Genomic DNA, 27,443 nt, shown 5'->3' with positions numbered 1-27,443 from the left:
AGAGGTATAGCGAGTTAGTAAAATATTGCTATGTATGTGTGTGTGTTGCTGGGAATTGAGCCCAGGGTCTTGCACATACAAGTAAGCAGTATGTGTGTGATTATAGCCCTAGCTCTGGTTTGTTTGTTTTTATCCTAGAAAGTTACATAATGTGATGGGGATTTTGTTTGGTTGGTTTTGGCTTTTGAGTTTGTTTTGTTTTTACAAAAAGGGTGATCTGGACATCTCTCTGCTTTCCTAACTTTTTGAATAGTGGTTTATAGCAACTGGCATTTCAGAGACACAGTGGCCTATTTTCTTCTTATAAAAAACATTACTATATCATATATTTGAACCTCTATTTTAAAAATCTCATGATACTTAGATGCTTGAGGCTAACAAAAATGCCTATTGTGTCTGGAAGAGTCTGCTTGCCCGTCGACCCTTTCCTCCACAAGAAAAGAAAGAAAGAAAGAAAAAAAAAGTCATCTCTTCAATCATTCAACATCCTGAGGCAGTTCTCCCGGGACAAATGCTCATTTTGACTTTCTCTCTGCTCAAGTCCTGCCTTTGTTGACCTAGTGCTTGCTGTTCCAGTAGCTGCTGCCTTCCTGTTAAGAACCGGGCACTGCTTTGATGTAACAAAAATGAGGATGGGACTTGAAAGAGAAGGCTTATTTATCATAAAGAATGAAGACAAACATTCAGAGCAGCAGCTAGAACAAATGCTCTACAGCGTCCCAGAGCCAGGCAAAGCATGCTGCAAATATGAATTCTCATAAGGTGGCAGTGTTTGGTAAAGCAACTGGAAACAGACTTCGGTTTTCTCATATTGAAAAATGGGAATAATTATAGCCCCCACCTAACAGGGTCACAGAGGGATCCTCCAAGCAATCCTACCAGAAGCTTAGAAGAGCTGCCTGGCATATCTATATTTCTCCTAAATGAATGTCCTCATGGAGTTTCTCACTTCTTTCAGCCTCCACCTCTGTTCTGAAAAGAAGCACTCTGCTTTTCTTCTCTGTCACATGCATACCTGTGTGCAGTAGAAATGCAGCTCTCCATTGTCTTTCATTGCTGTGTCCTTCCTTCCTTTGTAGATAATATAGATGATAAGTTTTAATCTTTCTGAGACTTTTCTTTGTAAATAGTAATGGACTTTTTTTTTTTTTTTTTTTGCAAATAGCAGGGGGGGATTAATGTAATTCTGTAATGCAAATTTTACTTCTTGACAAAATGTCTTGGTTGAGGGTGCTCTAGTATCTCTTAAACTTACCAACAACTGCAGCAATTCTTAAGAAGGTAGCAGCCATGGTCTTGTTTTGCAACTAGAAACCAAAGGTCCAGATTCTGTCAGCAATAGAAATCTACCAATTACCTCAATGAGCTTAATTTTCAGGTTATTGCAGTTTTCCTGACGCAAATGTAGACTATTGGGCAGTTTCCTTCAAAGAAATAGTCCTTTACTAATTCTCTGCTTTGACCCAAAATTTAAATTCAGTTTAAATTCATGTTTAAAGCTGTTTCCTTTGTGGCTGAGTCACACTCATCACTGAGGTCATTATGGACCTGTCCAACCTACCTTGCTTGTCAATAAGATATCTCTGTGACAGGTGCTCAGACTATCAGAATCACAAGGGCCACACTGAACCCATGAATAGTTAAAGGTCCATGAAGTCTGTCCTTTCAGCAAACATGCCAGGCTAATGTCAGCTATAGCAAGCATCTTGTTTGTGACTGGGATGTATGGGCTGTGTTTCCTAAGTATGTATACTGCCACTTTATGGAATAATAAAATAGCACCCCCACACACATGTTCTCTGTGATTATGTAATCCTAGCACCTCAGAATTTGATAATCAGGGATCCTATACATACGTGTTATCCCATTTCCTAATTGACAGGACTGTTTTGTTTCATGTGTTCCTCAGGCTAACATTGAGATCTCGTGCGCGATCTGCTCTTTAAACATCCTTGGCTTGGCCAAGAGAACTGCAGTCAAAAGTTTGCCCACACATTTCAAGGTTTCACAGTTCTCCTGAAGCCCACTTCAGGTAACTGACTAAGCGAGCTCTCTGTAGAAGGGGAAGAGAGAGGTTTCCCAAAACCCTTTCATGATGCTGTTCTTGCCCTCATCAGTCAGCTCCAGGCCTCCTTTCCTCCCTGATACTCTCACCCCTCCATCCGCTCTGTGACGACTGGGTTAGCTGAAGAGAAAATAATGCCTGCAAGAGGCTAAATGTGGCCATGTCTTTTCTCTTTTTCAAGCAGGCTTTCTTTTCTTACAGCAGGTCAGATGTACTTGAACTGTTCTTCTTGGATATGAAAACGAAATTTCTAAGATGAACAGGAATAGAGAACATTATTTCCTTATTGTTTGTTGTGTGCCAAGTACTTTTCATGTGTTTTGTCAACAACTCCAGGACTTACAAGTGTAGTGTTTATGATCCTCTTTGACACATAGCAGAAGTCTAGATCTTGTCCATGGTTTGAACTCAGTTCTATCTGAAATCCTAGACAATCAATTAAGCACATTAAGCTGCCCTTCTCCATCATTCTCTTTCAGCAGGCCATGTTTTTAGCTATGAGTCCTAAGTAGGTAAGTAGAGGATATGTTATATTTATATGCATCACTTACTTAATAATGATGGTGTTAAGGTACCATTTCAGTAATGTATAAAAAGACCTTTAAGAGCTGGGGAGATGGCCCAGTGGTTACATGTGCTTTCCTGCAAAGTCTTAGGTTGATTCCCTGGTACACATAAAAGGCCAGGTGCACAAAGTAGCACATGTGTCTGAAGCTCCTTTGCAGCAGCCGGTGGCACTGGCATACCCATACCCACTTTAGTGAGCTTGTGTGCGCTCTCTCTCCCTCTATCTCTCTCTCTCAGATAAGTAAATACATAAAATATTTTAAAAATTAATTTATAAAAAGAAGGTCCTTTAGTGTGTATGCTGTTTTAAAGTGAGAGCTGAAGGAAGGCAGAAGACAGAGACAGGCTGTGGCCGCATGCATTTCACAGTCATCTGTGCCGTCCATCCCGCTGTGGGGCAGGCCCTTCAGTATCCACTGCAGAGCCCCCTTGTGTCCATTCTTGCTGCCTATCCAACTGAGTGGTGTGTTTTCAAATGTTCAAACCAGGGACAGTACAGATGCACACATATAATCACAGTACTTATGAGGCTAATGTGAGAGAATTACCGTGAGTTTGAGGTCAGCCGGAACTACAGAGTGAGACCCTACTTCCAAACAAAGTGAAACAAAAGTTAATTAAGCCATGTCATTTCTCTGCTTTTCTCTGTGAAACACCTTCCAGAGGGCTTGAGGAGATGGCTCAGTGGGCCAAATGCTTGCTGCACACAATGAGGGCCTGAGTTCAGATTTCTAGCACCCACAAAAAGACAAACAAAAAAACTGAGTGCAGGAGTCCATGCTTGTAATCCTGGGAGGATTCCTTGGGTTTCCCAGATCTCATGCTGAGCCCTTCCCTTGTGCCTTACCATAGCTGGTTCAGTCTGATCCTTCAAGTTCTGAGCGGAATGCGCAGGGCTGGTCACGGTGGTATTCTCCCTTTTATTTTTGCATTCCACTCACAACTACATGAGTCACTATTTTCTGGTGGCTTAATCACTGTCCTTGTCTCTCTCCTCACATTTAGATAGGATTCCCACGGGGCTTTTGCTGTAGCTGCTAGTCCCTCTTTGCCAACATGGGGAGCAGTGCCCCGTTGTACAAATGGCCAGGCTGTAACTGGGGTGCCTCTGCAAGGGCTCAGCCTGACATGCTGGCCCTGGCAGTGCACCCCATCACCTAGTCTATAAAGCAGGTCTTAGGGCTTGCCCTAGACAATGCAGTCCTCAGAAGCCCAGAGGACCCCTTCAGTCTCATGACACGAACCTTGAAGTCCGCCTAACTGTGAGGCCGCCGCTGTTTGCCCCTCGCCAGCGTCTGTGGGCTTGACCTTCAGCGCTCAAGTCTGGCTGGGGGCTTGCTGGCTGACCTTTCGCTTAGGCCCCAGGCAATGTTTTCCTCTCTGACAAACTTGACCACAGCCAGTTTAAGAGTGCAGGGTCCTTATGAAAAGGAGCTGGCTGCCTGGGCTATAATCGGCTCTAATATCCGATAAACTGCGAACAATGGCGCATTTGAAGGGAAAGGCTAAGACAAAAAGACGTCTGCCATGCCGAGGCAGGGCTAAACTGGGGCACATGGAAAATTCGAGCACGTGGGATGCTGCTCTGCCGACTCTCATGAGCTGGGGGAGGCTGGCTGGTCCCACAATGGGCCATTATAAGGTTACCAAGAACCACGTAATCACAGCCCTTTACAAAACCATAAAAATGTGTCAAGTATTATACAAACGTAAACTGTGCTTGGATATTGTACTAGAAATTTCGTGAGTAACAGAGACCCTTTAATCTGATCAAATAGTTCAAGAAGAAAGTGAAACAAGCTGCTTTTCACATTAAAGAGCAGCTTTTCATGGGCATGCAGATTGTTTGCAAAATTTTTCAAAACAGGAATTCTATCGGGATGCTTTTTATTTATGTGAATCTATAGGCTTTCAGTTTAGTGGGATTTGTAGTTTTACAAATACAAATCTAGTGCCTTGTACATTATGGAAAATAACAGATAACACATCATCAGTCATCTTCCTGGGGCAGTCTCTGGCTTTCTGGATGGTTTATTAACAGTTTTTTGCCTATGAGTAAATGCGTTCAGCCTACTGCACAATGACAGCAGCCACAGTATTTTAGCTGCTTGGCATCCTCACTTGTGTTAAAATCTTTCACTTTTCTTCAATTAATGAAACACCAACCTTCAGGTCTGCTTGTTATTTATACATATGTAGTGTTTCTCCATGGGGGGGGGCGCGTTATATCAACTCCCCTGGGACACGGGCAGGTTGTCCCAAGTAGAGATGGGTGGGCACAACTTTACTGGTATCTAACAGGAAGAGCCCAGAAATGCGACTGCATATCCTAAGATGTACAGTGAACCTCCACAGCAGAGCATTGTCTGTCTCCAGTATGGTACCAGGGCTCATGCCTGAAGATGTTGTTGCCTCATAATTAATCTGTTGTCTCTTGTTATATATCTATTTTCCATTTTTTAAAATCAGGAATTAATCATTAGCACACTTATGTAACGAATAAGAAAGTAACTATTGTACTTTCATAGCAGCATAAAGTATATGGCTTAATTCTGTCGTTAAGTGTAGTGATTAGCAAGGGTGTATCCCCATACAACTTTTCCTGTCAGAAGTGGATGGAAGGGTGCCCACCCATGCCTGTGACAGTTATTGCTATGGTCTTAGACTAAAATCATTGTCCCTCTGAAAGGCTCTTCCAGAGAGTATAGCTAGGTAGACACGCTTGTACGTGTGTCAGTTACTTTCTCATCCATGTGACAGTTAATTGACAGAAGGAACTTTGGTGTCAGGAAAGGTTTAGTAGCTAGGATGGCTTGCTGTTTCGGCAGGGCTTGTTACATCGTGCTGTACCAGAAACTAAGAACTCAAACAGAAAGTGAGGTTGGGTTCTTTAACCCTTGAGGCCTGCTCTATTTCCTGTTGCTACTCTCTCCCTGAAGGTTCTACGACTTTCCACTATGAGGGTACTGAGCATTGAAACACGTGGGATCGTTCACATGGACTTTAAAATTTTGTACCAAACTTACTTTATTTTCCATGTAGAACTTCTACCCAGTTATTTTACCCTTTACCTTGATCAGGTGGTATATATTAAGCATTATGGATTACATGGGGACAGACACAGAAGCTGGTGGAAGAGCCAGGAGACTTTTGAGTCTGAATGAGAAATATGATGGCTTGGAATAGGTGCTACCTAGGGTGAAAATTAGCCAAATTCTGTGTAAATTCTCAGTATTTATTGATGCACGATGCAAGGCACAGACTTGAGTTAAGGATAGCCAGGACTTTTAGAATATGAACACTGTTCCTGACTTATAAGTAGCAGTGTTTTCAAGTCAAGCCTAATGGTGCAAGCCTGTAATCCCGGCTACTGGGAAGGCTGAGGAAAGAAGATTATGACTTCCATGCCTGCATGGGTTACAAGGTAAGTTTAAGGCCAGACTGACCAACGTAATGAGGCCCTGTCTTAAATAGTACAAAAAATGCTGAAAATATAGCTCAGTGGTGCAGTGCAGGTCTAGCATATGTAGGACCTAAGTTCAACCCCAGTATCTCTCTCTCTCTCTCTCTCTCTCTCTCTCTCTCTCTCTCTCTCTCTCTCACACACACACACACACACACACACACACAAAGGGGTGATGAGCATGTTAACTGCAGTTGTGTACACAGGTGGAGATGAATCTAGAATCTAGAGTTCAGAGAACTCTGGGTTAGGGGCTTTAAATCCATGAGACTTGGCTCAGGGTACCAGTGCTGTGAGTATAGATGGCTTAGTCAAGCTTGATACTTGATATGTGAAGGAGGAGAAAAGGGGAAAACTAGCTAAAGAAACTCAGAAGTGCTGGGTGAGACAGGACCTAGTAGGGATGAATTGGACACCAAATTTTAAAAATGTGGATTGGGGGCTAGGAGATGGCACAGGGGGTAAAGAGCTTGTCATGAAAGCTTGAAAAACTTGGAAGACCTGAGTCTGGATCCTCAGCACCCAGGCCAAGAAAAAGCCGGGTGTAGTAGCAGGCATCTATAATAATCTCAGCTCAGGGGAGGTGGAGACAGGAAGATCCTGGGGGCTTGCTGGCCAGCTTTTCTAGCTGAAATGATGAGCTCTTGGCTCTCTGCAAGACCTTTTTTTCAAAAAGTAAGGGAAAAGTGGCTGAGGAGGATACCTTACGTTGACCTCCGGCCTCTACCCACAAGCGTGTGCACACACATGAACGCATACACCACACACACAGTAATGTGGAACGAAAGCCTTCTTGATATGGCTACAACACACATGGCTTGTTCTCACACAAGGACATCTGCGCTTAGCTATGTCGTACTGCCTGCCAGTCGGTCTGGAGCTTCACACCAACTTCACACGTGCACTTAAACATCACGTCTCTGTGATGCTTTTCCTTAAACTACCTCTGCAGTTGATATCAACTTGGGGCAAAAGCAGTATTTGTTAAATGAATAGGAAACATGTAACTTTTCATGTAAGCAGAAGTTCAGTTGAGAACATCTTGAAAACAAGCCTTGCTAATCGGGGCATGAGGTGTTCCCTGGACCAGCTTGGGTCAACATCTGCTTTTAGCTGGTTAGAAATGCACGGTAGTAGGTTGGGCCTGCACCGAAGGACACCGCTAGATGATTTGCACACACCCAGTCCTGTGTCTTATTCTCTTCATTGGGCCGAAGGACAATTGAGTATCTCGATGGCAACGACTAAAAATAAGGAATTAAAACTATGAAAATACAATCTCTAGTTTCTGCTTGCAGTCAGAAATTGTCATCATATCGCCAGCAGCAAAAGCCTGTTGCCCAGTGCTGCAGGGTGGCCTGAGGACTTTAGTCCCTGGGGCTCTCCGTTCAAATGTGGCCGCAATCTTGACTTAACTCCGCAGAAAAGAGTTTCGAGATGAGTCAGAATGAAGCAGAGTTGGGGTTTGTGAGGAAGAAAGTAATACACACTTAACCAGATACGTGTAGGGGCCAAGCATAAGTGCTAGCAATACCTATGGAAATAGATTTTGGTGGCTTTTCAAGATAAATTGTTCAAAGGATGTAATTCACAACCAGATTTAAAGCTTAAGCAAAGTTTAAAAATTAAGAAACAAGCTGGTTTGCTTGTGGCTTTTTAAGGAATTTCCTCCTGTAACTGAAACTGTGCCATGGCTTAGGAAGTGCATTGTCTGGCTTCAAGGATGAGCGAAGTGTTCTGATAAGGGTAACCTCGAAAGTCACGTAGGTGGTGGCCTTACCGTGTTCATTGTGGCTCAGGAGATCTCGGCCCCAGGAGCAGTGTTCCTGTAGGCGGACTGCACAGCAGTTTGGATTTTGTCTGTCACATTAATTCTTTACTCAGCCAGCAAGAAACATAAACCAGTTCTTGGAGCAAGAAGCTTTATTCTCCTTGCCCCTTTTATTTCCCCTGACTTTTTATCCTTCCTCAATAGTACAATTAAAAACCAAGTTATGTGTAGGAAACAAGTGGCTTCCTCCTCAGTTATCCCTTGAATTGACTTAACCTCAGAGTCTGCACATGGGAAGCAAGTCTGACAGAAAGGACGCTGTTCTGTTCTTCATGTTTCAGAACATTGCGGATTTAGCGACCACCGTGCACAAAGGCTGAGGTAATGCACGCACCGCATGCTTTCCTAGGACAGTGCTATTTCACGAGCTGCCAAATTCTGTGGGTCCTAAAACCAAAGTCAGCATCCCTTGCAGTTTATGGCACGCACATTGTTTTACAAGTCCTTTGCTAAACCAGATTTGTTAGCACGTTCTCATAGTCTGGCTTATTTGATTAAAACACCAGAATTTTAGGAAAGACATGTTTTGGCTTTGTGCATGCCTTCTCAACTCAGTGTTCTGACTCCAGCAGCATGAGAGGACATAGAGGGCCATAAGCGTACACGTGACTTCGTATGTGTTTGTTGAGCACATGTGGTGTTTGTGAGCACAACTGGTGGGTTTGTGCCAGGCTGACTTGAAGCTCCAGATCAAGGTGGACCATGATTGAATTGTGTCTCTGTAATGTATGGCCAAGGCCAGAACCAGGAAATCTACTCTTGCTTTCTAACCCTGACAGATGTCTTAAATTTCTTCCCGTAGTTTCAATGTTTTTATCTTTAAAATCAGGATAATTGAGCATTTCTCTCATTCTCACATAAAAACTTGTACAGTTAAGGCAATGACATTAAGAGCAAATAAAAGATTACATGTACCTAATAAGCTTATTTGTATACACACCTATGCCTAAAGTATTCAAGCTTACCAGTTTCATCTGACTTAACATTTCTTTCAGCGATTGTGACTTGTTACACATTGGCCTGTATAAACTGACACTCAAAAAAAGTAATAAAACAATAGGAAAACAATGGAGATGTAGTCAGAGTGAATAGCAATTGATTGACAATCCCTCTAATCTATCTTAACTTTATTGAACTATATGTGTGTATATTTCTCTTTAGAAAAATCATCCCCATTCTTTCCTCTGAATCTTGTTAAACTTCTGTTTAATGGAAAGCTTCATTGTCATTTGACAAAAATTTCTTAGTAGAGGTTCTGTGTTTTCTAGAATAGAGCAGATGTTTTAGACTTCAGGGGCCATGTGAACTCTCAAGCTTACTGTTCTTATATTTTGTTGTTCTTCATCTGTGCTAAAGAGGCAGAAAATCATCTGGTATGACTGTGTTCTAATAAAAATTTAATAGTATTGAAATTTAAATTTCACACGATTTTCATATGTCATAAAATACAGTTATTTCTGATTTTTTTCACTATTTAAAAATGCAAAATTCGGGCTGGAGAGATGGCTTAGCGGTTGAGCACTTGCCTGTGAAGCCTAAGGACCCCGGTTCGAGGCTCGGTTCCCCAGGTCCCATATTAGCCAGATGCACAAGGGGGCGCACGCGTCTGGAGTTCGTTTGCAGAGGCTGGAAGCCCTGGAGCGCCCATTCTCTCTCTCTCCCTCTATCTGTCTTTCTCTCTGTGTCTGTCGCTCTCAAATAAATAAATAAAAAATTTTTAAAAAATGCAAAATTCCACCTCTAGATAGGTGGCAGAGATGGGTTCATGGGTTCACTGGCTAGTAAGTCTAGCTGAATCAGTGAGCTCTAAGTCTAGTGAGAGAAAACCCTGTCTCAGAGAGGGTGTGGAGAGTGGTAAAGAAAAACAACCAGTGCACATGCACTCACAACCACACACAGGAGAGCAAACGTACACATATGCACACACCACACAAATATGCACGCAAAAAAAGTCAAATTCACCCTTAGCTTGTAAGTCTTAAAAATAAAACAAGCAGAAAGCCGACGGGATGAGAGGCAGGACCTAGAGTTAGCAACCTTAGTCTTCTGTAGTTTTTCTCTAAGTGCTACTTAATTTTTTCTTTTCCTTTTGATTTTTCTCCTTTATATCAGTTTTTGTGTCCTTGTCAGTTATTTTCCTGTCACATACATCTTGTTTCAGGTTATACAGAAAACAAAATTGTATGTATTAGAACACATCCGAGATTGTAGCATGATTATGTATTTACTGTCCTTATAAATTTAAATTATATCACCTGCTTCAGGTATTTGTGTTGGAAACCCTAGAGATGAGCTTTCTACAATGTAATACCTAGAAGCTTTCTTCTTTCAATTTACTTGAAAACAAAAAAGACACTTGGTAGTCACAGAGCCAGATTCACCCCACTCTGCTTACCAAAACTGGGACATAGTAAAGACCTCACTCAGTGCCAGGGCCCTGTAAGGAACCAGGTCGCTCTGTCCTTATGGCAGCAAGTAATTCTGATTCATTAAAGAACGAGACTTTGCCAGTGAATTAAATTTATTTTTAAATGTGCAGCCTTTTCTTTTTTGAGTAGTGAAATAAGCACATTGCGCTCACTGCCCTCATTTCGTGTTTATTTTAGTCATGTCTATTGTCCTCCTCATTGTCATGTCTGGGCCCTTTGTGAACCCTAAAATGTCTCTGTGAACCTCAGTGTGCATGTGAGGTCAGAAGCAGCTTGATGTGGTCAATCCAAAGACCTTCATTATCCCAGCATTTAGACTGAATTAATGAATTGCAAATATTCATGCTTGAAATCCTGGCTCCTTATTTTCACAGTATGAAGTATGTATTATATATTGTAAATATAGATCTGTATCACTTTTCTTTTTTTTTTTTTTTGCTTCCTTCTGACCTAAATGAAAAATTTTGTAAAGGTAGATATTATATCTGTTCTATTTCTTCACAGTGTACATTCTATGATCTATGTGTTTAGCTTGTAATAACTGTAAATAATGGAAAGATTTGTAGATGCATGCACTGTGTATCATGATACTGTTTTTCTAGATCCAAAGGTATATCAAAGGATTTTCAGTATAAAATTTCCATTTTTCCATTAGTTTGAATGTTAAATTACAGAGGCAGTTATATTTTCTATGTAAGTAAGTGTGTTTCAGAAGATAGCTCTCCCCCTTTGGCTGATTTGAGGTCAGGAGGCAAGTTACACATGCATCTAGCTCAGAATAAGGTATCCATTGAGACCAGGATGAAAAATGAAGCTTTAGAAGTTCAGCCCAGGGTCTATACCACACTAAAAGTCCATCTTCTTGCAGTCAGGAATATGCAGTCCGCTAGCTGTTCCACCACTAGGAAAGTCTCATGGGGGATAGTAGCTTTTAGGCAGTATCTTCTCCAAGGGGGCATCTGGCTTCTAACTACTGCTGAAAGAGGAGGAGCATTGTCTATTAATACTACTGGAACTAAAGCTGAATGGTGCATGGGCCTTGATCTGACAGTGAGTTTGACTTTGATAGCTCATCCCTTAAAAAGGTTCTTTTATTTATGAAAGAAAGCATGACGTCAAGCCAGGGGTAAAATTGATATCAATATTTAAGCCCAAACTAGTAGGGATTCCAAAAAACAAAAAAAGTCCCTTGTGAGAAGTTTTTTTTTTTTTACATGCATAACTAATTAGCTTAGGTTATTATAAGCAGAGCTGCTGTGATAAGTTTCCGGTGGTGTCTCGGGATACCTTGTTTATAGTGCCTTCTCTATGCCAGTCAGTCTTCGAAGTGGAATTACAGAAAGTAGAGGGAGGAATAGTCCACCAGCTGGCATTGGATTGGGGCCACCTTAAACGTTGTTATGCTGGAAATGCTAGAATATAATCGTTATCAGGTGAGCTCTATCCTTATCCGTTCTCGTTTTTCTGAAATGTAATGCTGTGCACTGACTGGCTCATTGTTACTGTCACGAGCATGCTGTGTTCGGTAAGCACGGCCACTTTTCTCATGTTGCTTATTGTCTGATGCTATGAGAAGTAATTTAGTAATTGTTCTGCACATCATAGATATCAGCAGAATTTATTTTAGCATGTGGCACTGCTTCCTCCAACAGCTTTTGTTCAAAGCTCATAAAATTGCATCATATCTATCAAGGAAAAAGTGCCTTTATTTTGAATGTCATTGGTTGTAAAATAACACTTCAAATCTTGTGTTGATGTTTATGGAAAAAGAAAAAGCATCTTCTCAGCTCATAAGCAGGCATACCTTTTTTTTTTTTAATTTATTAGTTTTCTTTTCAGTAAATACAGGCAGTTTGGTACCATTATTTAGGCTCATCTGTGATCTACCCCTTCCCATTAGACCCTCCTTGTTAAGGAAAATGGGTCATGCGTTGTGAGCAGGCATACCTTTAAAAGCACATACATGTGTTAGGAATTGGTGGGCATCTGATTAGCGAGTCATTCCTTTTCCCACTGTTAAAATGTTGAATTTTTAGCTACTATGCTGAAAAATCAAATTCAAATGAAAGAGAGAGGAATTAACACACAACTTGTTGATCTAACTGTGGAACGACTCCTATCTGTTTCCTACAGACATTTTACACTTGGTTTGTGAGGATTTTGTTGTTGTTGCGTGTGTTAACAAAAAGCTGTTCCGTCAACCAAGAAAAGTGGAATCAGAGCAGTCATGTGCCTCCAAATTTGTCGTCTTGATTTTACTGAACTATTTCAGGTGTGCTGGCAAGATGAATGCCCTATGTCCATGCAAATCTCGGTGATTAGCCATGAGAAGAAGGGCACCAGGTTCGAAAGAAAAGTATATCCACAGGGATGTAGAATAGGGTAATACCCGGATCCCAAGTTACATTCTCCACATACGCCTCATTGAAGCCCTTAGAACCGTGCTGGTAACTTGCAGTGGCTAATTAGTGATTGATTATTGACTAAGCAGTTTTGTGTTTGCTAAAGCCCACACTCCTTGAAAGTCAAAATAATAATTAATAATAATAATAATAATAATAATAATAATAATAATAATTTTGCTGTCTTCTCTCCCCTCTATGGCTATGTTCAGGTGCAGACCCACCTCGAAAACCCCACCAAGTACCACATACAGCAAGCCCAAAGGCAGCAGGTAAAGCAGTACCTTTCTACCACTTTAGCAAATAAACATGCCAACCAAGTCCTGAGCTTGCCATGCCCAAGCCAGCCTGGCGATCATGTCATGCCACCGGTGCCGGGGAGCAGCGCACCCAACAGCCCCATGGCTATGCTCACTCTTAACTCCAACTGTGAAAAAGAGGTAATTTATGTCTCCTCTCCTCCTGTTTCTCACACTCCATAACTGTCTGTTGGATATCCTTCTTGCCTTTAATGATGGGCTGTATTTTGTCCACCTGGCCATTGTCACCACAGGCTCTGTATGCGCTCTGCCTGTGGGGCTGTTGGCATTCCAACTGCTGTCCCTGCCCCTGTCCCTGGGTTACGGGCTTTATTGCATGGGATGGGAGAGCTTATCTGCTGTGAGTGGAAAGTGGAGGCAAAGGCACTCCCTCAGCTCCCTTCTTCCTTTGCTCAGCGCTCTGTTGCTCCCCTGCCTTTCAATTTATAAAGCAGTGAAAAAATGCAGAGAGGAAAAAGGGAGGTGGAAAAGGAAGTGGCAGGAATAGAAAAGGTGTGGGGCAGGCAGTTTCGAAGTTCTGCTTCTTGTGAATGTCTGAAATATTAGTTTTACTTCTCCACGACTTGAAAGGAAAAAAAAAAAAAGCCTAGAACATGTGTAGATGCAGCTGAATAGTATAGCACACAAGGATTTAAGAGAAAAGCAATTGTTTAGTGCCACATCTAGTAATTTTCAGACAAGTGGCTGCTGTCTGTTTTGATAAATGGCTGAATTGGAGACAAGACTCAAATAGACCCTCAAGCCAGTTACTGCTTTAAATTTGGACCACAAAAAAAAAAGTACCTGGGAGGACAGTTGTGACTTGCTCCCTCTTATTTCCAAATTATGAGTCTCATTGTAATGGGGTTTCTGTGCCCCAGAATGTTGCAATGAGTTCCTGGGGGACTGTTGCATGTTTGGTTGATTTGTATCACTCAGGAACCCAGTCTTTTCCCCTCTACCCATCCCAATCCCCACCTGACCTGACTGTCACCTAGCAAAATGACTTGCCCACTGGTCTCCTTTGTCACTCTGCTCCCTGGTCAGAACCTGCCTTGTCTGAGCTCTGTCCATCTCGTAGCTACGCTGTCAGCTCCGTGTGAATGTATCATTGAGAAGGCCATTTGCAAATCCCAGTCATGAGCCGTTTTTGCTTATGTTTTTGCAGGGATTTTATAAGTTCGAAGAGCAAAACAGGGCGGAGAGTGAGTGCCCAAGTATGACCACACATTCACGAGCGTCGTGCATGCAGGTACCTGTTGACTGGCGGGCTAAGGAAGTAACACTTCATAGTGAGAATCTATATTTGTGCCAAGCACACCTTCCTGGTGACTGAAGTGCTGTTTTCCCTCCCATTGACTTTTTTTTTTTAATAGAAAAAAGCTATGAACAAGGCCCTTTTCTTTATAGTAACTTATGACTGAATAATTACTCAAGACATTAAATGTTTGTGTCTCCTTATATAACCTTAAGTCATAAAAATGAGTAAAATACATATATGTTCATCAATAAAATATGAGATGCTCTATTTCATTTGCATACAATCACCAATATGTGTTGTGGAACTTTGTAGCAATCTTCGTAGGATATTCATAAAACCACGATATGTCCCTGTGTGTGAACTATGTCTTGTTTTATAAATAGTCTTTTGGTACATATATTGTGAAATTTTAGTAATTTAACAATATCTAGTGATATTTTCCCCATTGTATCTAGGAAATGGATTATGCTGTGCATTTATTTTTTGTGTTTGCAGATAGATAATGAGAATATATGCAAATAAACAGATGTTTCTATATTTTCTATAGTAGAACATTGAATACTTTAATATCATATTAAGCACAGTTAAGTTTATTCTCCTAAAAATGCAGTTAAAACTCATAGAAAGAAAAAATTTCCCCATGCCCTCAATCTATTTTTTTCCTGTTTATCAACTCAGTTATAAAGTTATTTCATACAAACAAATAAGACAGATAAAACAGCTGTGTCTGGAAGCTAGTGTCTGTTTACAACTGGTTGCTAATTATTCTTTGGAGGAACCACTAAATAAAACTGTTTTTGGACATTTAGTATATTTCATATATTATGATCAATTTGTACGATTTATCCTGAAATCTCACAGAGCTCAATAAGGTAATAAAATATCATTGCCTCCAATTTAATGATTGGTACGCTGAGGCTTTTGGAGGTTGGGCAATTTGTCTTCCATCTAGATGTCTAGGAGTAGAGCCAGAATTCCAACCCAAACCCTGGGATGCTAGAGCTTTGCCTCTTGAATGGAGCCGTAGACAGACACAGGAGTCATGGCTGTGCAGGTCCAGGTTCCACTGTGTGCGTGTGTAGCGCACTCAGACCCAGGCACCCCCGCTCAGCTGCACAAGGTGTTTACAAGCAAATGTTTCCACACACTTCTCTGCAACTGCTGCAATGCACTTGTAATCACCGCTGTTTATTATCGTAGCTGATGTTTTGGTACTTCAGCAATAAAATTGATCTAGTGGGAATGTCAGCTCGAAGCCTGTAATGATAACCTCGTCCTGGTGTCCTCGGGGAGAACCAGCCTCACTGGCAGCTCTACAAGGAAATACTTGTTTTACAAATCACTGTGTGATGTGTGCAGGGCCAGCCATTGGCCAGGGAGCCCCTATGAAAACCAAGGGCTGAATTACAATCTGTATTTTCCTCCAACAAGGCTATGGGAAAGGGGCAAGAGAAGTAGTAGCTGTCATTTAAATGGAATTTTCTGGCTCATTTTTTTCTATTTAGAGAGAAGTTCAGCACAGTGGTTGATAGCATAGGTTAAATTGTAGTCCCAGCTGTGCTTCAATCTGTGATTTTGGGCAAGCTGCTGCTCATCACACTAGGACAGTTGCTATGATACTAGTGCACATCTTGGTAGGTTAATTATCACAGTTAATAATTTAGCCCATGGCAGGGCTTGGGAGATAAGTCAGTAATATACCTGCCTCACAAGCATGAGGACCTGACTTCAATCTCTACTACCCACATGAAATTGTCAGGCTTGGTGACACGTACCTGTAATTCCAACACTGGGGCTGCAGAAACAGGTGGATCCTTGGGGCTCACTAGCTAGCTAGTCTTGCCTAATTGTTGTGCTCCATCCAGGACAGTGAGAGACACTGTTTCAAATGGAGGCGGATGGTGTTCCTAACGATGACACTTGCAGTTGTTCTCTGGCCCCCACAGGCATACACGCAGGTGCATGTGCACCTGCATACACATGTAAGTCACACATATACAAAGACACACACACACATACTACAGACACATCCAAAAATGATTAGACAATGGAAGTCCCCGGGCTCCATTTTTGACACTTAGAAATCATTGAAATGTTGGCTGCAAGAAACATTTTGTTATCCAGTAGTCTTAATGGTCATCAGTCGTATCTTCATTTTAGTAGGAAAAGGACAGTTATTCTTAGATTCTAACTAAAGATCAGTATTGCTTCAGTTAAGAAAGATCCATGTATGTGTCTTTTTGAGGTGGCATTACAGCTTTTGTTTATTTCTGTCTCTTTCCTCTCGCTCTTTTTCCTACAGATGGATGATGTAATTGATGACATCATTAGCTTGGAATCAAGTTATAATGAAGAAATTTTAGGCTTGATGGATCCTGCTCTGCAAATGGCAAATACGGTATTGATCCCTTTTTTCTTTCAAGAAAATCTGGAGATAGTCCAGTGTTCTCTTCCTTTTTGCTCAACTCTTGGTTTCTTTCTATAACTCATTTTTTTTAAATTCACTGTAAAAATGGAAAATCAGGGCTGGAGCGATGGCTTAGTGGTTAAGCGCTTGCCTGTGAAGCCTAAGGACCCTGGTTCAAGGCTTGACTCCCCAGGACCCACGTTAGCCAGATGCACAAGGGGGCGCACGTGTCTGGAGTTCGTTTGCAGTAGCCGGAAGCCCTGGCGCGCCCATTCCCTCTATCTACCTCTTTCTCTGTTACTCTCAAATCAATAAAAATGAGCCAAAAAAGTTTTTAAAAAAATTCTTTAAAAAAAGGAAAATCATTCAGAAGTAAGTGACTTTGGCATCATATATCAAGAAGTTGTTCTCAAAGTCCAAGTGTGCTTTTAAATGTATATATGTTGTTTTCCCCTGTGTGTTGTGGGGGCAGAAATTGACATTGGTTTTCCTCCTTAATCACTCTCCCCCTTATTTTGAGACCAGGTCTTACACTACTCCTAGATCTTACCAACTTGGCTAGACTAGCTAGTCAGCAGCTCCCAGGGATCCACCTACCTCCATCTCATCAGCACTGGAATCATAAGCTTGTACCTCCATGCCCAGCATTTTATGTGGATACTGGGAAGCGAGCTCAGGTTCTCCTCATGTTTGCATGGCAAGCATTGGGCCCACTGAGCTCTGCCCTGTGCCCCCACAAGCACTTTGATGGCCATTAGGTTTGCCAGTTCTCCGTGATGCACAGTACCTAACCCTACTCCTCAGCTTTGCATTATTAACAATGCTATCTGACGAGCTTTCAAACTCTCATACCGTTTTTGAAGATGGATTCCTTATGTTTTCAGCTGGAGAGGGTCTTTATGGTCACCTTTCCTCAGCAGCACTTATTCTAGTTTCAGTGGATAAGTCAAAGTTGGTCTGAACTTGGAACTACTTGCAGTGACCTTGTATGGATTTCTTTTTTCTCAAACGTTGAGCATTGCCTGGCCTATTTGTTTCCTTCCCTCCTCCTGCTTGTGTCTTTGTGCAGATCTCGTTCATTCCTTGCACTCAAGTTGGTAAGGCACTGCTCTTCGTTTGGGACCATACTGGGCTGGGCAACCTCACACAGGAGAACACAGCCACACGCATTTCTTCCTGCTGGCCACTCTAATCCTTTTCACCTTTTCATGAGATAAAATGCCCTGCAGTTATCATATTCTTCAATAAGTGCTGTTTAAAAAACTGACCCGTATTTCAAAGAGGCAAGAGATGGACTGATAGATGTTTGCAGAGTATATGGATCACTTTCGAGCCTTAAAATACTGCTAACAGTAACTTAGGCTGTGTGCTTATTTACCACAGTCAGCATTTAAAACAAAATACCAACTTCTCCTTAGTAAATTCCCTCATCCAGGAACAGGATAGCATAGCCCTTACTTAGTAATTTACACCCAAAATTGAGTAAACTGAGATTTTTTTTTTTTTATAATGTAGCATTGATTGTCTATCCTAGTTTAACTTCACTTACCTGAACTTAGTGAGGTGAGGGCTCCCCATAAAAATCTTACAGCTTCTTAGAAACTTAGTGGCTCTTTCCAACCCATCTAAACTCACTGGGTGATTTTCAAAGAACCAAGTGATCTGCCATTCTGATAAATATGCCTGAGCCAAATTCCCCCAGTGCTGTTTGAACCCCTCTTTGCTGCCACCCAAGCCCTTTGCTTCCAAGTTGGCATACCCTGAGAAAACACACTGTGCTGGTAGCAGCCAGAATCCTGGAGTGGGCATGAACGAGCCTGCCGGGAGAGCTGTCACTGGGGCATTTGCAAACACACCCTATGATGTGGGTTTGTTTGCCATGGTTCCTGGACCTACCATGGTTAATTAGCAATGGCATTGTCATCTCCAAAGAATTTTGCTGTGGAGGTGGTCCTCTTGCCAGGTTGTTAAGTGCCCACCTATGCAAGAGGCCTGTACAAGTAACTCGGTTGCATAATACCATTGCTTTCTGTAAAATTGCGCAATGATGAGAGGCCTTGAAGTCGCCTGATCCCACCGAGTACTTAACACAGTAACTTCCCTTTGCACTTCATTCATATTCACGTGCTACATCAGATATCCACCTTCTTAAGAACTATGCAGTGGAGGGTCTTCGCCACCCAGAAAGGAAATCATCAAACAATGTCGGGAGGTGAAGAATTGTGCCAAGGACTGGGTTCCAATCCAAAGCCTGCTGTTCTCCCTGTGGCCTTGCATGCTGTGTTTGCACATATGGAAAGTAGGCCATTAATTATACCCATCTTAGATGTCGTCTTGATCATGTATGTGTAGAATTTATCATTGGGAACAGAAGTTACATTAGTTGATAGTCATCGAGCAAGTTCAATGTCAGAGTAACGTTCACTTAATACCAGTGGTTTCCCTCATGGTGAGTCACCACATGCCAGTGTGGTCCCAGCTTGCTTGCAAGTGAGCCGTCCCACATGCAACTCTTTCTAAAGACAGCTGCCATCGCTCTGTTTCTGCCCTTGAGAGTGGAGACTGAGTGGTTCCTTCATTAACTGATTGCTCCCAAACCCATCCTAAATTTCAACAGGGTATCTGTTAGATGCCTCCTGGACATGATGATGGAGAGGCAAAGAGAAGATGCTTTCTGTCCTCACAAGGCTTGCCATCTGACGGGGCCACCATGCTAGCTCGTGAATAGAGAAGGCAGTTGAGGAACAGATATGCCATCTCATGCATTTCCAGACAACAAAATTCCCCCAATACAGGTGGATTAATTCCCAACCTGGACACAGTACCCCACAGCCAACCTTGAATGTTTGTCTCTACATCCGCTTTCCTTCTATAGCCAATGCTGGGAAAGGCAGACCGTCACCTCGTGAGGAGTCTTGTCATGACAGAACTCTTGCAGCATTTTGCAGCCTGGGGAAAAAAAATGATGGAGTTGAGAAGCACTGACTCGGGGCCAAGCACGTAAAGGCAGACCTTGTTTTGTTTTGTTTTCACGGTGCTAGGGTTCAACCCAGGGCCTCACAAATGACAGACAGCTGTTCCACATGTGCTGTGTCCTCCAGCTCTTGACTATATACTGCTGAGCGAGATATTTTGCTGCTCTATCTCCGTCTCCTTGCCTGTAATATATAATATTGCATGTTTCATAGGAGAATTAATGTGGGAACTATACAAGGCCATCCTCAAAAAACATTTTCAGTAATCCTGGCACTGACAAGCTCTTGCTGAAAGTGTCACCAGCCCTTACTAGATAACTTGGGGGACAGTTGTCAAAGCTGACTAACCAAGTGGCTTCAACCCCGTCATGTTTGAATTTTTTTTTTCCCACAGTAAAGTTCAAATCGGATATTCTTCATGGTAGATATTTTTCTCCCTTTTATTTTATTCTTTGAAATGCTCTGTTTCAAGTTAACTACTTAAAAAATGTGGAAGGAACACTTGGAGAGGAAACTATCCTAAGGGGATTGAGGTCTAGAAATAACTATTCCACAAGCACAAGGGCCGTCTTGTACCATCACAAACAAAGAATAAAAGCCCCCGTTTACTTGTTTTAACAGTGCACAATTGATATTCAGAGAAGGGGACCATCCCAGAGAAAAGTAATGACGTTTTACAATGATCGTTTACTTGGGAAAATATTCCTCTTGGAGCAGAGCACTGAAGAACTCCGTTCAGTCCATGGCGAGGTGGACGGGAGTGCAGTTGCCTCTCTTTATCTGCAGGATTAGACGGTGCTTCCGTGGGGGCGAGGGGCACCTCGTGCCTCGGGAAGTGAAATCCTGGCCATTAGGTTAGTGTTCTGGAGAAACACCCAGCAAAGATGTGAATGAGAGCAGTGCTGAGCAGATGTCTCTCCTCCCTTCCTTCCAGAGGTGTTATTTTGACCTAATTATTGTATCAACTGTGTGGGAACGGGGGCGTTTTTCCAGAAAGGGAACCACTGAATTCCATCTTCAGACATTTCCTCCTTTCCCTTACTCTCCGTCTGGTTGTCTTTCTTTGTTGTGTTATGACCCAGGATTGAACCCAAATTATTCCTTCAGTGTTCATCCTGACTTTATTGAGTATAATATTAAATGTCCGTTCAGTATACACACTATCATCCTTTAGAACATGTTTAGAAGTGTGGTCTCTTTCTGAAGCTTAGTGACTGTTCAGTGACCATTCACTGATGACTGAGAGGTTTGTTTGAGACAGGATCTTATGTAGCCCTGGCTGGCTTCAAACTCACTGTGTTGCTGGCCCTGGATCCCTCATCCTCTGCTCTCACCTCCCAAGTGCTAGAATTACAAGTAACAAACCAGCACGCCTGGAGGTTAGGGACTTGTTTCTGAAACCCACTGTTCATCTCACCTGTCCCTTATTTAATGGCCTCCCACCCAATTTGCATATGAAGTCATGATGTCTGCATGATTTATATTTCTAAAGCTAGGAGAATAATTGTAGCTGATTGCTTTGAATTTTTCAAGCTACATTCGTGGTTTATTAGTACCCAGAAGTTTGAAACTGGGAAGGAGAGAGGTTTGAATTGGGGAGGTATTACTGGGCTTCCTCTCGTAGCCACTGTGCATGTTCTGTCTTTCTGGCCCCTTCACAGTGCTGAATTAGAACGTGCACGCCTTTCACTTCACGTTAACTTGGACAAGAATCAAACCAAATGCACTCAGAGCAAGGGTGACTGTGGAAAGGTGACCTGATTCAAATAAAACCACTTAATGAAATGACAGCTAATAATCAAAGTCACTTTTTATCAGCTCCTTAGCAGGAGGACCTTGAAATGTGGTTCAAGGACACTTTCAGTACTCATTGGCCTGTGTGTTGATGGGGACGGGGGTCAGTTTGGAGTATTAAGTTTATACAGATTCTCTACATGTTACCCTCACCCATAAACCAAAGAGGGAGCTGGTCTGCCCCTTGTGACTGCCTGCCCACCCCAGTCCTGTTAGAGCCAGTATCAAGGTAGCCAGTCAGAAAGTCCCTTAGTCTGCATACAGTGCCCGTCAGTCCTATGTCTTTAGTACGAGGTACTGATTTGTAAGTCCTCATAGGAACAGATGGGAATGGCTGCCAAGGAAGGAAAGAAAGCACATATTGTATTTTTGTATCATGGTATGTTTCCATCTGTAAATTATTGGTCTTTGGAGAAGATTTATAAGACAGGTTGAGCAAAAGTCCAAAATCTAAAACCTTTCGGTCATTGTTGTTTGGAGAAAGGGTCTCGCTGGAGCACAGGTTGGCCTAAAACTCACTCTGCAGCTCCAGGATGGCCTTGGACTCACGCGATCCTCCTTCCTCAGCCTCCCGAGTGCTGGGACTAAAGGCGTGGGCCACCATACCCAGCTAAAATCCAAAACTTTAAAAATGCCATCCTGATGCTATAAAAGAGAATCCCATACCTTACCATGTGATTGCTCATAGTCACTAACTAAAAGTTTTAGATAAAGTCATTTTTAAACATAAATGAATTTCACGTCATAGTGACTAAAAGTTGTGTTTAGACTTGAGTGCCATCTCCAAAAACACCTTCTTCTGTGTATAGTAATATTGTAAAATTTAAAAATCCCAAACACTTCTGGTCCAAAACTTTTTAGATAAAAGAAAACCCATCCTTTGGATTGACGCAGTCTTCACTAGACCCCTGGGCACCCCCTCACATGCTGTCTGAATTTGCTTCACTAACACATACTGAATCGTGCAGTAACCTACTGAAGTACCGTGTTTTTATCCAATAACAGGCGTTCTCTCAAATTACCTGAACACGGGAGAGTCTGCTGTGGGAGAGATTGTCACTTTAGTGTTCTGCATAGGTCATACCTGAACCTTCTTCAGGGCATGAGAAGAGAAGAAAGGCCTTGGAGCTAGCTGCGAGGAAGCCAATGTCCAACTGAGCCATGGGGGAGAGGGGAATTTGCTGCTTTCCAATACTTGAAGGGCATGTGACCAAACTAGTTTGGGAAGGCTAACTCAACCAGCTGTACCACCCCTTCCCTTTCCCTGTCTTTCCCCTCCCCCTCCCTCCTTCTTTCCTTTTTCCCTTTCCCCTCCCTTTCTCTCTCCCTCTCTTCCTTTTTTCCTTCCCTCCTTCCTTCCCTCCCTCTTGAGTCTTTCCTCCCCCTCAGTGAGCCTCAGGGATTTTCTACCCCTCCCCTAAGGATTAGGGTTATAGACTTTTGCTCTCCTAGGCCCTAGTGCTTAATTAAGCAGCAAGCACTCAATCTCTGAGCAGTCTTCCCCCGCCCCAACTTTTTTTTTGAAGTATTAATTTTTTTATCCTTTTATGAAAGTCTTTGGGCTCCCTCTTGTGGTTTTCTGAAAAATTTCAATTTCAAGGAAATTTTTCTTTAGCAACAAGGAAACCATTTCCAAAAGTGAACCCGTTTTTCATTGATTTCTTTTTTGAATAAAAAAAAAGACAAAAAGAGGGAGAGGTGATGGAGGAAAGGGGTACCATAGGGGATGATCCCACACAGAATACTGCCCTACAGGAATGACCAACATCTACCGAGCATCTACTCTGTGCATTCAGTTGAGAACTTAATTTCTGTCTCGGTGCTGACAGTAGGTTAACCGTTCTGCCAGTGGGAGGCTGAACTTTCTTCTCTCTACCTAAGCAAGTCATAGATCTATAATATGTGAGAAAATGAAAAACATAGATATTCCATCATTTCACCTTTTTAAAATAGGGCCTTTTTTTTTTTTTTAGCAAAACGCTTTCTTCAAACAAAGCCTGGGATAGGATGTAGGTTTTCTCTTTCAGCTTCTCAGCAGTTCAACATCTCATCGCTGGCTGTTCTTCTTCACCTCTAGTTACCTGTCTCTGGAAACTTGATTGACCTATACAGCAACCAGGGCCTGCCACCTCCAGGCCTCACAGTCAGCAACTCGTGTCCAGCCAATCTTCCCAACATAAAAAGAGAGCTAACAGGTACATGCTTAGCACGTTTCTCTTCTTCTTTGGGCAGAGTTACCAGTCTAGCAATAGTCCAGACTCCATCCAGTGCACAGACATACTTCCTTAGGTGTTGGCAGTCATGAAAAGATTGTCTGCTCTAAAATCATGCTTTCCTGACATACCAAGAATGGGGGTCACCATTACTACATCCCGCTAGACCCTGTGTTTGTGACTGAGGTGCCCTTCATGTCGGGGCATGTCTGCTTTGCTCTCACCTGTAGAGCGTCCCCACCCATTATGAGTGTATCCTGTCTGCCAAATAGCTGCAGACCCTGAGTTTGAGAATCTGAATCCTGTTTTGAATTTTCCTTGGACACACACGTGAGTCCACATTGAAGATAGAGTGCAAATATATTTCTCACATCTTTGATGCCTCCTGTTACTTTAATTATATCATGAACTAAAGATTTATTTGGGGGAAAATTATGAAACAGCAGCCAGAAAGGTTTGTTCTTGAGACAAGTGTAGACTCAAACTATTTTGCACTCTGATGCTTTAGGGAAGGTATTTTGCCAATAAAACATGACAGAAACTGCATTAGAGCCAGCATTCTACTATGCTGGATTTTATAGCCCTAGCCTCAGCCCTCTATTATTATTATGGCTCTTGCCTCCTGCACAACCCAGGGGAGGGTGGGGGGCAGACTAAGGACGTGGGATAAGGATTTGATGCAGAAGATTTCTACCCAAGGGTGTTTTTACAGGAAAAAATAAATCACTTAAATTATAACAGAATGAATGCATTTAAGGAAATACTTAATTTGACTTTTTTAAAGTAACTTATTAAGAAGCACAAACCATTCAGAACCCAAACCAAGTAAGAACTTTCCTGAAAGTAAAAGTATAAGACAAGGAGAAAGCCAGAGTCACTGAAGGGAAGGGTGTGGAGGAGAAGAGGCCTGCCTTTCTTCTGTGTAGAAGAAATGAAAACAAAAACAATAACAGGGTGACTTAGACTGATCATCTGATTTTACAGAATTCAGATTCTGAATTATGTCTGTATACATGCAAACATAGTCATAATTACATATTGGCCAAGCTATGTACAAAGAAACACATTGCCTGGTGACTATGGTGACTATGGTTGTATAAGCATCACAGTGTGCTTACGTAAGCTAAGAAGGCCACATGTCATGAATTGATGTGATATTAGAGGAGTGCTGTCTTACTGAGGCATCATAATGCCTTCAGAATCTCAAGACTGGTTAAGCAATATTGTTTTACAAAAATTTATTAATAATTTGAGCTCTCAGAAGAGTTGCTATGAAGATAGAACTCTGGACCCTGTGCTACGTATAGTTTTGTAGACACAAGGTACGAGTAAAAACTCACTGTTCAGAATCATGACATAATCTTGTTCTGGTAGATTCTAATGGAAGCTTGCTCTAGATTCAAAGAATGAATTCATTTCTATGAACTGGTCAGAAGCCATGGAGATCCAGTTTGGAAATCGTTCTCATAAGTTTTCATGTCAGTGTGTTACAAAGGCTAATTTGGCTTGGAAAGAAAGTTTGACTCAATAATAGAATATAATAATAAACTTCTACAGTATTCTATTTATTAATTTTCTTTTTAGCAACAGGATATATTGGTGTGGTATTCTCTACTTACCCATTCAGGATACTCAAGTTTAGCATATGTTTTTGATATATGTGGCTTAGAAAATGGACAAGCTTTTAAAAAACATATCTGAAAAACCACATTCTCGTTAAGATTCTAGTCAGATAAGCTTCTGTATATGTAGAAGAGATGCTTTACAGTTAACATTGTTGTATCCCTCTAACAGTTCCAATTTCTAATGACTTCATTCACGTGCACAGCGTGTATTTTCCCCACAGAGTCTGAAGCAAGAGCACTGGCTAAAGAGAGGCAAAAAAAGGACAATCACAACTTGAGTAAGTGGGTTTTATTTATGTCCATGGCCTTTCATATTGAAGTTAATGTTCCTTTGGATATGAAAAGTTGCTTCCAGAAATTTCTCTGTCACCGTTAAAGGTACATCTTATGGGAGAAAATTATATTTCTGTAAGATTTTTATCTTAGATAAAACTAAATTCTATGTATATACCTGTTTTTTTTTTGTTTGTTTCTGAAGATTTTTTTTTTTTTTGCTTATGGTAGTGGATTATGTATGTGTATAAGGGAGACTTGATCCCCAAATACCCAATTATAAGTGTTGCTCACTCTGGAACTTATTAACTAAATGGGATTTTGGGAGCACCTTTCCCAGTGAGATTTGAAACGGAAAAAAAGGAAGCTAAAATTAAAAGAAACAGCTGTGATAGGTATTCAGTGGGTGAGGTAGCTCCCCAAATTTCTGATTTTACTTGCATTCTTAAAGATGATATACCATCTAAAATATTTTTATGCCTTGGATTCACTCTTCATAAAATCTTTAAACCTTTCCTTTTTTAAAAAATATTTTTATTTATTTCTTAGAGAAAAGGCAGATGATAGAGAGAGAGAGAGAGAAAGAATAGGTGCATCAGAGCCTCCAGTCACTGCAAACGAACTCCAGATGCATGCACTACCTTGTGCATCTGGCTTACATGTGTACTGGGGAATCAAACCTGGGTCCTTTGGCTTTGTAGGCAAGCACCTTAACTTCTAGGCCATCTCTCCAGCCCTTAAACCTTGTCTATGTAAATTTTAATTTCTGCTCAAGATATACATTTAAGAGATGCCACAAGTAAAGTTAACAATTGGGCTAAGCAGTTGGAAATAGTATGGAAATTCCTCCTTTTATAACCTCATGCATACTTTTTTCTAATTTGGTTTTGAAGACTATGATCCATATATTAAAACTTCCTTATGGTTAAAATACATGGTCAGCAAAGAGCAGCATTCTGCTCTAATTCTCATCACCAGACATAAGCCTTGTTTGCTTCAGCTTGATTCTGTATTTAAGAGCAGATACACACGTGCACACACAGAAGACGAGAGTGCTGTTTTGTGTGTTCGCCATCACATCATAGTGTCCATACTCTGTTGCTTTATTTTATTTATTTATTTATTTTTTTAGCTGAACAATTTGCACAGAAGAGCTATGCTTTTGGAAACTAGATTTATGTGTCCCATAGTCACCCACATTGTGGACCCTGCGATTTGTAGTCATTGCACTGTGGGTTTATGCTGTTCAGTGTTGTCAGAAAGCTTCAAACAGGATTAGTTCAAACTTGGAAAACTACAAAGACAATCTTGAAGTCTCATCTTAACTACTGGAAATTAATCCTCAAGATTCTTTGCCCTTTGACCTACCTTTTCCTCTTCCAAATATTTGATAAAATGTTCAAATGAATACACTCTTTTGTTTAGCCATTACTCTTATTGAGTCCCAGTTTTGTACAGAGAGAAAGAGAGAGAGTTTTCTACAGAAGTGAACTAGACAAACAGGTTTCCTACCTATAGGCACTTACATTCCAGTCAGAGGTCAGGTACTAGATACTGCTTAGTGTGAGTAGCAAGTAGGAAAGTAATAAATATTAACACCCCATTACAAGAAGAGAGTTGTCCAAGTGTGGATGTGTAGGTGTTTGGCCAAGGATCTAGAAATCATCTTCAGTGATAATTTTTCCGATGGGTATAAATACAGATGTTAGGTATTATATAAGACTTTCTTCAATTTTTCCCGTTGTGCACAGTTGTTTTTTGGGTGGTTTTTTTTTTTTTTTTGAAAATTTTTACCAGACTACATTATTTTATAAGAAATATTTAGAGAGGAAACTACTG

General features: G+C 41.5%; 1 protein-coding gene across 9 annotated transcripts in view; it reads left to right on the top strand.

Moving 5' to 3' along the window:
• Mitf (melanocyte inducing transcription factor) overlaps positions 1 to 27,443 on the top strand; it is a 250,628-nt gene that overhangs the window by 206,402 nt on the left and 16,783 nt on the right. For 5 of the 9 annotated variants that reach the window (XM_004651514.2, XM_045134294.1, XM_045134289.1 and 2 more), the window contains exons 3-7: positions 12,970 to 13,197; positions 14,225 to 14,308; positions 16,620 to 16,715; positions 23,571 to 23,688; positions 25,535 to 25,609. In XM_004651514.2, coding sequence (XP_004651571.1) covers positions 12,970 to 13,197; positions 14,225 to 14,308; positions 16,620 to 16,715; positions 23,571 to 23,688; positions 25,535 to 25,609 — 601 coding nt within the window. The remainder of the gene's footprint in view (positions 1 to 12,969; positions 13,198 to 14,224; positions 14,309 to 16,619; positions 16,716 to 23,570; positions 23,689 to 25,534; positions 25,610 to 27,443) is intronic. The other 4 variants (XM_004651515.3, XM_004651517.2, XM_045134293.1 and 1 more) reach the window with 3 other exon arrangements.

Source organism: Jaculus jaculus, chromosome 14 (assembly GCF_020740685.1).
Source record: "Jaculus jaculus isolate mJacJac1 chromosome 14, mJacJac1.mat.Y.cur, whole genome shotgun sequence".
Classification (NCBI taxonomy): domain Eukaryota; kingdom Metazoa; phylum Chordata; class Mammalia; order Rodentia; family Dipodidae; genus Jaculus; species Jaculus jaculus.
The sequence above is the reverse complement of the archived record's forward strand: the minus strand, read 5'-3'. Positions and strand labels throughout refer to the sequence as shown.